This window comes from Mesocricetus auratus, unplaced genomic scaffold, assembly GCF_017639785.1.
Source record: "Mesocricetus auratus isolate SY011 unplaced genomic scaffold, BCM_Maur_2.0 Super-Scaffold_100021, whole genome shotgun sequence".
NCBI classification, from domain to species: Eukaryota; Metazoa; Chordata; class Mammalia; order Rodentia; family Cricetidae; genus Mesocricetus; species Mesocricetus auratus.
In genome coordinates this window covers 26,356,009-26,369,959 of record NW_024429202.1, presented here as the reverse complement: position 1 = coordinate 26,369,959, position 13,951 = coordinate 26,356,009, and the positions used below count along the sequence as shown (strand labels likewise).

Sequence of the window (13,951 nt, the reverse complement as noted above, 5' to 3'; positions counted from 1 at the left end):
TAGCCCAGTGTGATTAGGACTTGCCAGAAAATCAAAGCACTGGCTGTGATGATAACATTTTGCAGCAGCTGCTAAAAAAAAAAAAGAAACACCAGGAATAGCTATTTATTGTGTCCACTCTAACTTATTAAATATGCTTCAACCTAAGTAAACGTGGAGGTCTTCCTTAAGGAGAAAAGTCTTGGCAGAGATAATGTTCTAAGGAGAAGAAAACATATCCTGTGTTTTGCTTAAGGGGAAATGTTCTGTTTGTGGTAAATATAAAACAGTGATGAAATCTGACATTCTTGTGCAACACAGTCTATGAATTTCCACATATAAAATAACATTCCCTGCTTATTCTACCATGCATAACCCACCAACAAATTAAGCTGATATTACAGTTTATTTTATGGGGGAAAAAGAAATTCTAGCAGAATCTTTACAATGAGTATCTTAAATTTCACTACAAACACCATTTTTTTAAGCTTTCTCTCTGAGTTCAAGGTCAGCCTGATCTACATAGTGAGTTACAGGACAACCAGAGCTGCACGCTGAGACCCTATTTTAAAATAAATAAATAAATAAAACTCTGATTGAGAAGCCTGGGAAAGGTAAATAAGCACTGCTAAATTCTAAGCCATGTTCCAATAATGCCTTTTTCTCTTCTGGCCAACTCTGAGTTCTATTTGCCTACCAAGAGACTGTTCCCATTCAGCCAATAAATACTTATTAAGAACACATTCTGGGGCTGGAGGGATGGCTCAGCCATTAAAGGCTAAGCTCACAACCAAAAATATAAGAACCGATTCTGAATGAGGCACGGAGCCAGGCAGTGGGATCACCAGAGGCCTAAGTAAGTTCTGCCCCCAGGAACACACAAAGCAAGCAACAAGTACACGCCAAGATTTCAAATGATACGAGCAACCTTACAGAACAAGACAAAGCATTGAACAGATGCTGCCAGGCTTCTTAACCAACACAAGCTCAAGACAAAATTGTAGCTAAAAAACAAAACACAAACAAAGGCATAGCCATATCCCACGTGTTCCCAGGGTGCTTGAAGCTGAAAGGCCCGAGGCTGGCTCACAGCAGTGTGACTCTGCTGGCATCCGTGTACACAGATCTGGTGGCTCTTTTTCAGGTCAGTCCCCTGCATCTTAACGTCTGCACCCTGTCCACTATTTACTGTTTGTAGAATCTAAATGAATTATTCCACTTAATTAATCTGCTATTCAAAGACTGTTTCCCAACAGACCCAGTTCATGCTTTAGTCCATAAACCTGACCTAATTGTCTAAAGACTTCATTACAGACATATCTTGATTTTTTTACATATTTTTCTTTTTCTTTCTCTACTTTTCTTCCTTTTTAAAAAAATAAAGTAAAATAACAGGGTCTCACAATGTAGCAATGTAGCTCTGGCTATCCCTTATTATGTAGACCAGGCTGACCACAAAACTCATAGAGATCCCCTGCCTCTGACTCTTGAGTGTTGGGATTAAAGGTGTGTGCCACCACACCTGACATTTTTCAGTTCAATTTTACAAAATGTATGATGGCTACCCAGAAATAAATATCTCCTATGAATGAATTATTTTTTTACATAATTTAAAAAATAATTTTCTACATACATCGCTGCAGGGTACTGCTGGCCCTGTTTTACAGATGGCAAAACAGTTTTCCAGTTCCCCCTCCACACACACACACACACACACATACACACACACACACACACACACACACACACACAGCTAGTTAGTACAAAGCTACAGGCCTGCTGACTACTGACAAGTTATTGTCTCACAAATCTTAAGTAGCACAGAGTTCTCACCTCCAGGGCACATGCAGTAGAATCACTCCGTATGCAACATAACAACGTTATGATAATGCAGTTAAGCTTAAATAATCACAATCCGGCAAAGCATCCAGGATGCAGTGACACCTCCAATTAACAAGGAAAACGAGATGTGAAGTAACTCCAGGTAAATAAGGAGCTTCTAGGAGAGGGGATACACACAATACTTTGTTAAGCTGTGTCACAAAGCAGCCTGGGTGTGTGCAGCTCTCCCCCAACCAGAGAACACTATTTTACTATAAGTGAGCATCTGGAAACTACAGCAGCGCGATGGACTAGGCAAAGCTTGTGTCTTGTTCTAATTGCAGCTGGTCCTACTATAGTCTCACATGCTGGCGTGTCCAGTCACCTACTCCAGAGTCTAGCACAAACATCAATACAAACTCTCTGGTGTATCTTCATCAACACTACTATCGTGTCCAAAAACACTGTCACCGACAGCTTTCTAAGACACTAGGAATGTCACCTGAAGTCCCAGCTGGAATGCATATTGGCTTGAACTGCTCTGCGGTTTGTCCAAGTGCGCAACTACCGACCTCTGTGCGCACCCAGGAAGTGCCTCCACCACAGGCACAGACTGTAAGCTAAACTGATAGCCATTCCCAGGCTAAGTTCTCTAAGGCCTGCTGCACTGTCAGGGGATGCCCCTCCCACCTCTTGTAACCCAAACTCCACACAGAACTCCACACACACACACACACACACACACACACACACACACACACACACACACACACGTTATAACACTCCCTGGGCTTGACTGTGGAATTGCTTAAGACGAAGCGTGCCAGTTTGGACTCAGGATCTGCAAGCTTCCCATTCGGTGTCCTACTGGCTTCTCAACATGCACATGATTAATACTGGTACTGGAAAGCAAGCTACTTCTGACCTTGAGAGTGTGCACTAAATAAATTACCTCAGAGCGAAAGTGATGAGATCTCAGAACAGCATCTGGGGAGAAAAGAGGGAAAATGAGACTTTATTAACTCCTTGTTATCAGCCTGCAGAGTTGCGGATCACTTACCTGGATGCGGGGAAAGCACATTCTAGATGTCCCTCTCCAATTCTGTGGGCATATTGGGGCGGGGCGGAGGGAGTATTGGACCATTTACCTCTAAGGTGATTTCTCTGCAAGAAGTTCCACCAAAGTTGGGAGGGGAGCCCCCAAAATATCATGCCTTACTTTTTTTTTAAACCCCTAAGCTCTAACAAAAGCTATGTAAAGAGAAGAATGTCTCAGCCCAGGATTCCACTACAATTACCTTCTGGGCCAAAATTTTAGCAAACTGACCCTAAGAATCGGAGTCTGTTCCTTCCTCCCAGGACCTCCGAATCTCCGTGGTTATCCAAACCTGGTGATCTGAGGACGGACTTGAGGGCAAAAGGGCGGGCAGGGCGCGTTAAACAAATAAACGCACGTAGCTTGAGGGGTGGGCAGTGAAGGGGGCAGGGGCAGCAGAGAAGGTTTCAACCTCGCCTCTGCCCAGAAGAGCCCGGTGGCGGCGTGTCTCACCTCTGCTTCTGGAACGACCGGAAAAGACCGATTTCATCGGATGTCTCCCTTTCTGGAGCTTGCGGTGCCAGCAGCAGAAGAAAATGATGGTGGCGATGGTGCCCAGCAGAAGCAACAAGAGGAAGAGAGCACATTGGATGCTGTAGGGTCTCAGCAAAACGAGGAAAGCCGCGGCGATCATGGTGCGGGCGAGGCGGGGGGCCGTGCGGCGCGGGGCTGAGGCGGCAGAGCGCGCGGGGCGCGGGGCGCGGGGCGGGCGCGGCGGCCACGGGCGAGCGCAGCTCAGCGCGTCAAGCCCGGCGCTCGCGGTCCCGCGCGCGGCCCAATGGCTGCACACCCCGCGCCGGCCCCGGAACGACTGATGGAGAGCAGCGGGCAGTTCTCGCCATGACTCAGCACACGGCGCGCCGGCGGGAGCCGCGCCCCTCCCTCCGCAGGCGCCCCAGCCTGTGCGCGGCCCTCGGGCTCAGCCCCGCCCGGGACGCAGCCGGCTGTGAGCATCGTCGGACGGCCGCCTCAGGCCTCGGCATCCCGAAGCCGTAGCACGTGGGGCGGGGCGCGGCGCGGCGGGCTGGCGGGGGGCTCGCGGGGTGACGTCACGGGCTGCGGCGGCGCGGCCGCGCGCACATGGCTGCAGCCGGGACCGAGCGGCGCGCCCTCCCTCCCGCAGGCCGGCTCGGTGCGCGCGCGCGGCCCGCCAGGCCACGCGCCGGGCGGCGGTGCGCGGGACCCCCCGGGCTTCGCCTCTGCAGCCTCGGTGGACCGACTGCTGGAGGCCGACGTCAGGGGGCGCCAAGGAGCCGGGGGGACCCGGGCTCCCTCCCGCCTGGAGGCTGGGGTTCGGAGGATGCAGCAGGGTGAGCTATTTGGTTTGGGGGCGGGGGTAGTCCTTGCGCACTGAGGCGCGGGCGCCTGGAAGGGCCATCTCCCAGCAGGTCCCGTCTAGCAACGCTCGGGAGAGGCACGCCGGGGTCTGCAGACTTGCACTGTCCCACCCCCTAACTTGGTGCTGATTCTCAGCCCAGACGTGAGCTCTTGGGTCCTCTTGATACCTGATATCTGGCGCTGACCATAAAATCCTGATTCATTTAGCGTCTTTGTAGGGAGAGGTGATTTTTAGATGTGAGCATCTAACCCATGAAGGAAGTTGGTGATGGATTGGCCTGTAAATACTGCGGTAGAAAAATTTTAGGCATTATTAGCCAAACGGTGATCTGTCACACTTGGGCACACACTCACCCTTCTCCCCTTTGCCATTTCCCAGCCCCCTTACATTCCGTTATAATCCGCAAAGGCTATATCGGAGTTGTCTGCTGGACTCTTCACAGTGGTCGCTGGTCCAGTGCCAAGAAGGCAAGGCATGAGCGCGGCGGTGTGCCCTTCTGAGGAGGGCCTTCGCCACCTGGCAAGGAACCCGAAGCTGCAGCGGCAGTCTGCAGCATATTGCGGCCTTGGCGGGCCAGTGCAGTAGTCTGCCCTGCTGCCCCTCAGGCATGCTGGCATTCATTCGTCTGTGGGGCTGAGTGATTTGTTTTGTCTCATTGACTCGCCTAGGAATAAAAACCCCCAAACCATGCAATTATATGATATATGACAGATGATACATTACCACATCTGTGCCATTTCTAGTAAGAGCTTGGAGACTAAATAATTTGTAAAATTCTGAAAGTCAATTGAAGAATTGATAGGAATGTTTGTATTGTTTTCAGACCGTAGAAAACCAATTTGCAGTTCTGCTTAGCCATTAGCTGCTGTTATGGTGGGTGATGTATTATCAAGTGTGAGCCTTAAATGCAGAAAGACGTTGCTTAGTCCTAATGTCAGATTCATAAGTATGGAAAGCAGAGGTGTGTGGTCTTGTTTGCATGCTGGTTTCCTAAAACAAATACAGATTGATATGTAACTCACTCACTTGATTGGGACTGAGAATGGAAGGGACCTTGCTTTCAAACACTGAGTATCAAGGTGGGCTTTAGAATGTCAGAGTGCAGGGTGCATGGCATGCCAGACAGGCTTCTCAGGTCCCTGGCGGTCAGAAGACCTGCCTGGAAGCACTGCACCATGTTCTGAAGGGTTCCGGATACTGCAGCCCACTGCAGTAAGAAACTGTAGTCCCATGCACTCTGCAGGGGTTATAGAAAAGAACCCTGAGGGTCTGCAAAGTGTGGCACATCAGGAAAGAAAGAATTCACCACACTGGCTGAGCAGGGGGCATGACAGAGTCATTTTAAACTGTACTGGAGAAACCTTCTGCGAACAGTGGGTAGAAATAACTAATGCTGCAATTTAGGAAGGTCATCTTTATGTTTTACTGGCCAAAGCTTGCAAATGAGCAGAAATGGCATTAATGTCTTTGAATGGAAACGTGTCTAAGACTGTAAACACAGCAAAGTAATCAATTTACCCCCAAATTCTGCATTTTTAACAACAAAAAGCAAGCAAATAGGAATATGGTTCTCTGGGCTATCACTTTGGTGTAATTATCATCGCCCTGAGCCTTGCTGCAGCCACTTACCAGTTTCAATTACACATAAGAGCATCATTTACCTTCCTTCTCAGGCACATGCTTCACTCGCATGCAATAGGATTTATAAGTACTTCTTTTTATATGTATTTATTTCTGTTCTTTGTCTGGGCATTCTTAAGGATACATACAATAAACAAGCCAAGTCCTTGAAAGGATTTAGTCTATGAGTCCATTAATTTCCGATTTGTTGCTAATTTATCATTTCCATTCCAAATAGTGGCAAGTTAATAATTGGGTTTTTTTTTCCTGTATGTTTGTATGGTACCCAATACATCCTGGAGTTCAATATATATTAAATTAGCCAGTCTGTCCTTTGGGAAAATTAATTTAGTAGTATTTATGCCTTCTCCTCCTGCTGGGTTCTCATTTAAAAGAGAATAATTGATGTTATATAAAAGTCATAAATTTAAGACTAAAGGTAAAGGTGGAAAGAGAATGCTCATGACACAAATCTCTCATACCAAGAAATGAAAAAATCACAATGGAAATGTTGTAATTTATTGCTTTTATGACTGAGAATTACCACTGTAATCCCAGAGGGCAGGGAGGCAAGGAGAAAAATAGTTTGCAGTGTGTTGTGTAGAAGTGACCCACCGCACGGCCCTTCTTGTCTTTGGATTCTCGACCGCGTTAGTAATAAGCATGAGGCTCCAAAAGGAAAGTCAAGTATTAACTTTATTTAGGATAAAATCAGATTAAAAACCATTGCATAGACTCAAGATCAAATGGAGCACCTTGTCCCTATTTCCCTAAATCAGCGTGCCCGCCCCCATTACAGCTAAAAAACAATCTCACTAACTCTAGAGCAGGCAAAATCAACCTATACAACTTCCTGCATAGAAACCGGAGTCTTGAGACCTTGACACTTTCCCACCTATAAGGTACACACTAGGTGGACAAGAGACAGGTGAATGGGTGAGAAGGGAGCTTTATTAGCTTTCACTAGCTAGCAGGCTGCGGTGGTTACTCTTTTTGTTTGGTTTGTTTTTATTTTTAGAGATAGGGTCTCTCTGTGTAGCCCTGTCTGACCTGCAGCTAACTCTGTGTACCAGGCTGGCCTCGAACCCACAGGGATCTGCCTACCTCTGCCTCTCGAATGCTTCCATCAAAGGCGTACAGCATCACACCTGGCGTATGATGGTTAATCTTGATTGACAAACAAATTATCAGTTTGATCAAACAGAGAGGTGCCTAAGAGATTAACAAAGCACACCCCTAGATTTGTTTGTGGTAACAATTTCAGAGGGGATTAAATGAGCAGAGCAGAGAGAGAATCCATGTGGGCAGCATCGACCCACAGGCTAGGACAGATAGCATTAAAGAGGAATAAAGAAAAAGCACATTGTGGGCATGCTTATATTCTCTCTCTCTCTCTCTCTCTCTCTCTCTCTCTCTCTCTCTCTCTCTCTCTCTCTCTCTCTCTCTCTGTGTGTGTGTGTGTGTGTGTGTGTGTGCCTTTCAGCTGCCATAATGTGAGCTGTTCTACCTTATCACCCATGATGGATTGAAAACACAAGCCAAGGCAAATCTTTTCTCCTTTAGTTTGCTCAAGTGTGTCACAGCAATGGAAATCCGACTAAATAATCAGTCCTTCCTGAGTTTTTCCCCTTACTAACTCTACCTCAAAGTTAAGAGTCAGGTAAGGTTAGGGATCCTGAAGAAATTGATCAGTCAGTAAAGTGATTATCTTACAAGCATGAGGACTCATGTCAACAAACAAAAAACAAAACAAGCAAGACTGCATATTTGTAATCCCAACAATGGGGAGGTGGGTCCCTGAAGTTCTAGCCAGACAATCTAACTTGTATGTGGAGTTACATGCAACAAGCGATACTTTCTCAAAAAAAAAAAAAAAAAGGAAGAATCGCCATTGTGATGCAACACCTCAGGTTGTCCTTGGGTGTCCCCCTTCAAATGCACACACGTTTTGTGAACCATACCAAAAAGTAAGTGGCTTTAATAAAGCAGAAATGTCTTGTATATTATTTCCCTAGAGTCAATAAGTCAGGAAGGAATAGCAGGAGGAAACAAAGTTTCCTGCCCAAGCTGTGTAGAGAGAGAATAAGGGAAGATGACTCAGATTCTAAGCCAGAGTGGAAACAATGAATGTTGAAGGAATAACAAGGGTAACCAAGGGCAACCGAGTGAAAAGATCCAGCAAACCCATGTAAATGTGGGTAGAGAAGTCTGAACCAAAAACGGATGTGGGAGAGTCATCACACAGATTGTAGCCGAGATCACAGAAATGGAAGAAGTGACTAAAGAAGAGAGGCCGAGAAAGGGGAATTAGGCTTGGAAGACAGCCCCTGCTTGTGGTTGGGGAAGAGCAGGAGGCAGGACTGCTGAGTGAGGAGGGTCCCAGCCCAGTGGCTTGCTAGGGGAAATGCACAAAGAGGGTAAAGAGAGAAAGACCTGAGGATTGGGGAGGGAAAACCTCAGGAGATACTCCAGAGGACTCAGTGGGCATGATAGGGGAGACTAAACCACACAAAACTGGGTTACGGAGGGAATAAGTTAAAAGGGGATCCCCCAGAGACACCACCCACAGTCTTTGGAGAAATTTAACTGAACGAAACAAATATAAAAGCAATGAAAGTCTTAGTAGAGCCCATTGGGCCTCCTTTCATCTAGATCAGTGGTCATCAACCTGTGGGGTCTCGACCCCATTGGGGGTCAAATGACCCTTTAACAGGGTCACCAAGAAAACAGAGATATTTACATTACAATTCATAACAGTAACAAAACTACGGTTATAAAGTAACAATGAAAATAACTTTATGGTTGAGGGGTCACCATAACATGAGGAATTGTATTAGAGGGTCACAGCATTAGGAAGATTGAGAACCACTGATGTAGATGGAAGCTTCTAGAAACTTGCATGAAAGATCATGTTTGTTTGTTTCCTTTGCTGCAGTGAAATGTTCTGTCAGAAGGAACTTTGGGGGAAGGGTTTATTTCAGCTTTCAGTTCAGAGTTACAGTGCATCTTACCAGGGAAGCCACAGCAGAGCTTAAGGCGGCCTCTGGTCACATCACCTCCACAGTCAGAAGCAAAGAATGTTAAATGCAGGCCCAGCTCCATCCTTCCCTTTTACTCATTGGGAGACCTGCCCATGAAACACAGAAGGCTGCCTTCCACACTGCAGAGTTAATGTTGAACCTGACCGGTTAGGATGCCTCCCCGTCCATGGGGTTCCTTCTCAGCACCTCTGACTATAACCTTAGACTTGAAGATTTATTTTTAAGGAAAGATATGGGGGTATGTGAGAGGGATAAAAGAGGACAATGAAGGGTGAAAATTACCAAAATACATCATATACATTTAAGACATTATCATCATTAAATAAAACTTTAAAAGATATGGGGACTTCTATCTTTGAGGGACAACCAGGTGCAATAGCAATAGGTTGTGTGTTTAGAGAATCCCTTGAACAACTCTGACCTCGCTATTGATGAAGACACAACACACTTCAGACTTAGGGCCTGAGCCAGAACTGATTTGAATGCCTCCTCCCTGAAGACGAGTTTTCATGGTACCTGAAGGCACCATGCAAGCTTCCAAAGGAGGGAAGCAAGCAACAGTCCTACCCAGCTATGGTATCTATGACCAGACAAGCACCATAACCCTAAGGGTGTGGTAGTGTCACACATGCCTTACCAACTCTGTGGTTGACCTTAAAACCCACTTAACAAGAAGGAAATCACGGCTGGTACCAGAAAATTCTCAAGGCCAGTGAGGTCATGGGTCTTGAAGAAAAGTCTATAACCGCCACTTTATGGAATCAGCATAATCCCTAAGCTACATTTTAAACATGTGTCCTTCTACCCACAGATGGGTTTAATACTCACCACTCATCAAGGAAACTCCTCTTTGCAACAGAGACCACTACAAAAAACCACAGACAATCAAAGTGCAGAGTCATGGAGACCAGTCTCAGTGGGTACATTTACAAATCACTCCTGCACCTACAGCTCAGGGGGCATGGCCGAAGAGGGGATGGAAAGAGCCAGAGGGTCAGGAAGTTTTCTGTGATGGTGTGTATCCTAGAAATATCAGAAACCCATAAAGTCCCAACAACATGACTGCCTCAACATGATCTGCACGGGGAGAACAGGCATGCCACGTGGATGGGGAAGGCCCATGAGGCCCTGTACAACTAAGGAGTGCTGAGAGTGGGAGAGGCAGTCTCCCCTCCAGAGAAGAACACACCAGCTAGGTATCCAATACCAAATGGTTGGCCCTGCAAACATAAATGCAAGTAACATTACACAGACTGAGCAGGTTATATATAGGAATGCATATGTACATACATACATACATATACACATGTAGTAACATTAATTAATGAAAAAGAGGCTATGAATTTGAATGAGAGCTAGGAGGGGTGTATGGAAGGGTTTGGTTGGAGGAAAGGAAAGGGGAAATGATGTAATTATATTATACATCATATTACATCTGTGGGCCCACATGACCTGAATTCAACCCTCAGGATCAACCTAAGGTAGAAGGTGAGCACGGTCTCCACAGCTCTTTCCTCTGACCCCACATGCGACATGCCCTGTCTGCACCCACACATGTACACATGATGCACACAAATGCGCACACACAACAATTTAGTAGTAAAACCATAGGGGGTGCTGGAGAGATGGCTCAGCAGTTAAGAGCACAGACTGCTCTTTCAAAGGACATGAGTTCAATTCTTAGCAGCTCATAACCACCTGTAACTCTAGCTCCAGAATGATTAGATGCCTCTGGCTCCCAAGGGCACCTGAACTCGTGTTCACACAGAAACACAAACATACACATAATTTAAAAATAAAATATTTTTATAATTTATTTTTATTTTATTTGCATGTGCAACTGTGCAGGTGTGTCGTATCATGAAGTTATAGACAGTTGTTAGCTGTCATGTGGATGCTGGAAATTGAACCCAGTTCCTGTGCAAAAGCAGTCAGTGCTCTTAACCACTGATCCATCTCTCCAGCCCCTAAAAATAAAATCTTAAAAACAAAGCCAGGCGGTGGTGGCACCTACCTTTAATCCCAACACTTGAGAGGCAGAGGCAGGTGGATCTCTGAGTTTGAGGCTAACCTGGTCAGTCTATAGAGCTAGTTAGTTCCAGGATATCCAGGGCTACACAGAGAAACCCTGTCTTGAAAAACAAAAAACAAACAAATAATAATATGGGATACCTTGGAGTATAGTCAAGACTTATAAATTACCCAGTTGGTAATCATAAAAGAATAATACCTTCAAATATTGCTTCCTTGAAAACAAGCAAAAATGCATAAGAATCACTCTAGCTAGTAGTATATTATTCATAAATCACATTGGACACGTAATCTACTTGTTCTTAGATGAAGTATCTTTCCTATGCTCCTGGTGAAAGGCAAAGAAGCTACATCATTGACTGTCTGGTGATTTCCAGTCACCAGAATCAGGAAAGCAATCATGAGATGGCTCACATTTGATGAGTTTGGGAAGGGAAAACGATGTCATTTCCAGAAATATCAAATGTTATTTTTAGCAAAGATGCCCTCAAAGGACTTCCTACACATAATGCCAAAATAAAAACATTTAACATACTATAAAGGCATTTTCATAAGAGAAAATATTTCTAATACAATCGCTTCAGATTATACTTTTAACAGCATCAAGATCCATAACAATACTGTGGAGGGAAAAGCTGTGTCTGAACTCAGAGTTCAAACAAATGTCCAAAGTTTGGTAACTTAAGAACACCAGAATACTGGAACCCATCTACATTATAATGCTCTGCAGACACTCTTGAGGAAGCAATTATTATCCACGAACAACCAGAACTGATTTATGTAGCTTCCACATTGCACAGAGGATTGAGTCATGCAGCAAAATACTGAATCATTTGGCCAGATAATTTACACACAGTTGTAGGAACTGCTGGTGGGAATCTTAAGAGCTTTTCATAAATCGAATCATGAAGCTTTTAGAGCCATAAATCATAGAGTTCATTATTATTCTACAATTTCTAAGAATATGCAACTTTCAAACACAACCCTGAACACTGAAATTATTTCCTGTGTAGGTTCAAGATGAAGTTTGTCATATGATTTCTGGCATTCCAACGTTATTTTTTTGGTGGGGGGATGTTGTTGGTTGGCTGGCTGGTTGGTTAGAGACTCCAGAAGTTTGAGTGAGTGTGTGTACATATGTGTGTGTGTGTGTGTGTGTGTGTACATACAGATAGATAATAGGTAGGTAGGTAGGTAGGCAGGTGGAGATAGATAGATAGATAGATAGATAGATAGATAGATAGATAGATAGATAGATAGATAGAAAAAGAAAGAGAGAATTTTGCAGTACTGGGAATTGAACTCAGGGCCTTGCCATGCTAGGTGAACACATTACCACTGTGTAGCTCTAGCTGGGCTGGAAGTCAGTATGTAGACCAGCATGACTTTGAATTCACAGAGACCTACTTGTCTCTGCCTCTCAAGTGCTGGGATTAGAATTACGTACTACTATGCCTATCTCTGACATTACTAAATGAAAATAAAAGGTAAGATGTTCACCATTACATAATAAATGTTATAAATAAATAAAACATTGATTAGTATTAGTTAACTCAATTTAATACTTTCCTGGCATTAAAGTTACAGTCACATTGAAGGGATTATTCTTATTTTGCAATCTTTAGGATTTAAACATTAATTTTAAAATTTATTTTCTGCATTATTTTATGCTATTGCATCAATTTGTTTGTTGCCTGAAAGAATAGTATCACTTAAAAGGGAAGAAATGTGTACCAAGAAAATTGCATAAGTAACTAGTTGTTGTTGACATGCTTTTCATTAACACATAGGTTTTGGAACTATCCTAGTGTAAGACTATCCCAAGAATCCTCAGGAAAGTGCATTAAAATGTGTATATAACCCTGGACACTTTGTGGAGTAGAATAGGATAACAAACAGCAAACATACTAATTTAGACTGTAGAAGAGTTTGCATTTCGAAACCTACAGCGTTGGCAGCCCCAGCTCTACCATAGCCTCACCGTAAGAGTTCTTAGCTTGGATTCCACAGCAGTTTCTAGGGATCTGAGTTTATATGGGGGAAAAAAGTCTCAACTCCACCTACTCGTGATTTCCAGCCTTCCGCCAGAGACAGAATGCCATGGCTTATACATTTGTCCCTTTCTGAAGTGCATGTTGAAATTGTATTGCTATTATGTAGTATTGGGAGATAAAAAATCTTTGAGGGTAGATTTGTGAAGGCTTATTTGAAGTTAATGCCCTATCCTAAAAGTGGGTTATAGGCCGGGCGTTGGTGGCGCACGCCTTTAATCCCAGCCCTTGGGAGGCAGAGGCAGGCAGATTTCTTTGAGTTCAAGGCCAACCTGGTCTACAGAGTGAGTTCCAGGACAGGCTCCAAAGCGATACAGAAAAACCCTGTCTCGAAAAACCAGAGAAACCCTGTCTCGAAAAACCAAAAGAAAAGGAGGAGGGGTATAAAAGGGCAAGTTCAACTTCTTCCTCTTTCCTTCTCTTCTTCTGTCTTTAGATACAGCAGCAAGAGGGCTCTAACCATATGCTGACACTTCTCAGACTCCAGAGTCTGAGTGCGCGTGTGTTATTGTGTACATGTGTGTATGTGTGTGTGTGTGTGTGTGTGTGTGTGTGTGTACATACAGATAGAAGATAGATGATAGACAGACAGACAGATAGACAGAATTTTGCAGTACTGGGAACTGAACTCAGGGCCTTGCCATGCTAGGTGAGCACACTAGCACTGAGTTATAGCTGCAGCCCAAGCCAGTACAGTTCTGTTCACTGTGAAGGACACGGCCTGTGCTTTTCTGTTACAGCATCACAGAATATGCTCCATTGAGATGCTGCTCGGACATCCTGATCGGCCTAAATTCATGCTCCCTATCATATGCCCTGGACACCAGGCTTCAGTATTTCATCAGCATAACTGCATTCTGTCACAGCTTCTGTCATGAGACTTTCTCTTCACTGTGTGACTGCCAGTCAGGTCTAGTATCCTCTCAGTCTTCAAAGTTCTGTTTCCTCCACGTTCCCTTCTGTCTAACTAGTG

At 44.7% G+C, this 13,951-nt stretch overlaps 2 protein-coding genes across 15 annotated transcripts in view; one reads left to right on the top strand and one right to left on the bottom strand.

Annotated features, from left to right (window-relative positions):
* The window catches only part of Dst (dystonin), a 400,220-nt gene extending 396,625 nt beyond the window's left edge, over window positions 1–3,595 (bottom strand). For 8 of the 11 annotated variants that reach the window (XM_040729445.1, XM_040729449.1, XM_040729447.1 and 5 more), the window contains exons 1-2: window positions 3,350–3,585; window positions 2,753–2,787 (exon numbers count right to left, since the gene is read on the bottom strand). In XM_040729445.1, the coding sequence (XP_040585379.1) occupies window positions 2,753–2,787; window positions 3,350–3,530 (216 nt within the window). In that variant the 5' untranslated portion in view covers window positions 3,531–3,585. Of the gene's footprint in view, window positions 1–2,752; window positions 2,788–3,349 lie in introns of all 11 variants that reach the window. The other 3 variants (XM_040729457.1, XM_040729458.1, XM_040729463.1) reach the window with 2 other exon arrangements.
* Window positions 3,596–4,030: 435 nt separating this feature from the next.
* Window positions 4,031–13,951, top strand: part of Bend6 (BEN domain containing 6) — a 53,541-nt gene continuing 43,620 nt past the window's right edge. For 2 of the 4 annotated variants that reach the window (XM_021230325.2, XM_021230326.2), the window contains exon 1: window positions 4,032–4,206. The gene's annotated coding sequence lies outside the window, so the exon portion shown is untranslated. Of the gene's footprint in view, window positions 4,207–13,951 lie in introns of all 4 variants that reach the window. The other 2 variants (XM_040729466.1, XM_005075417.3) reach the window with 2 other exon arrangements.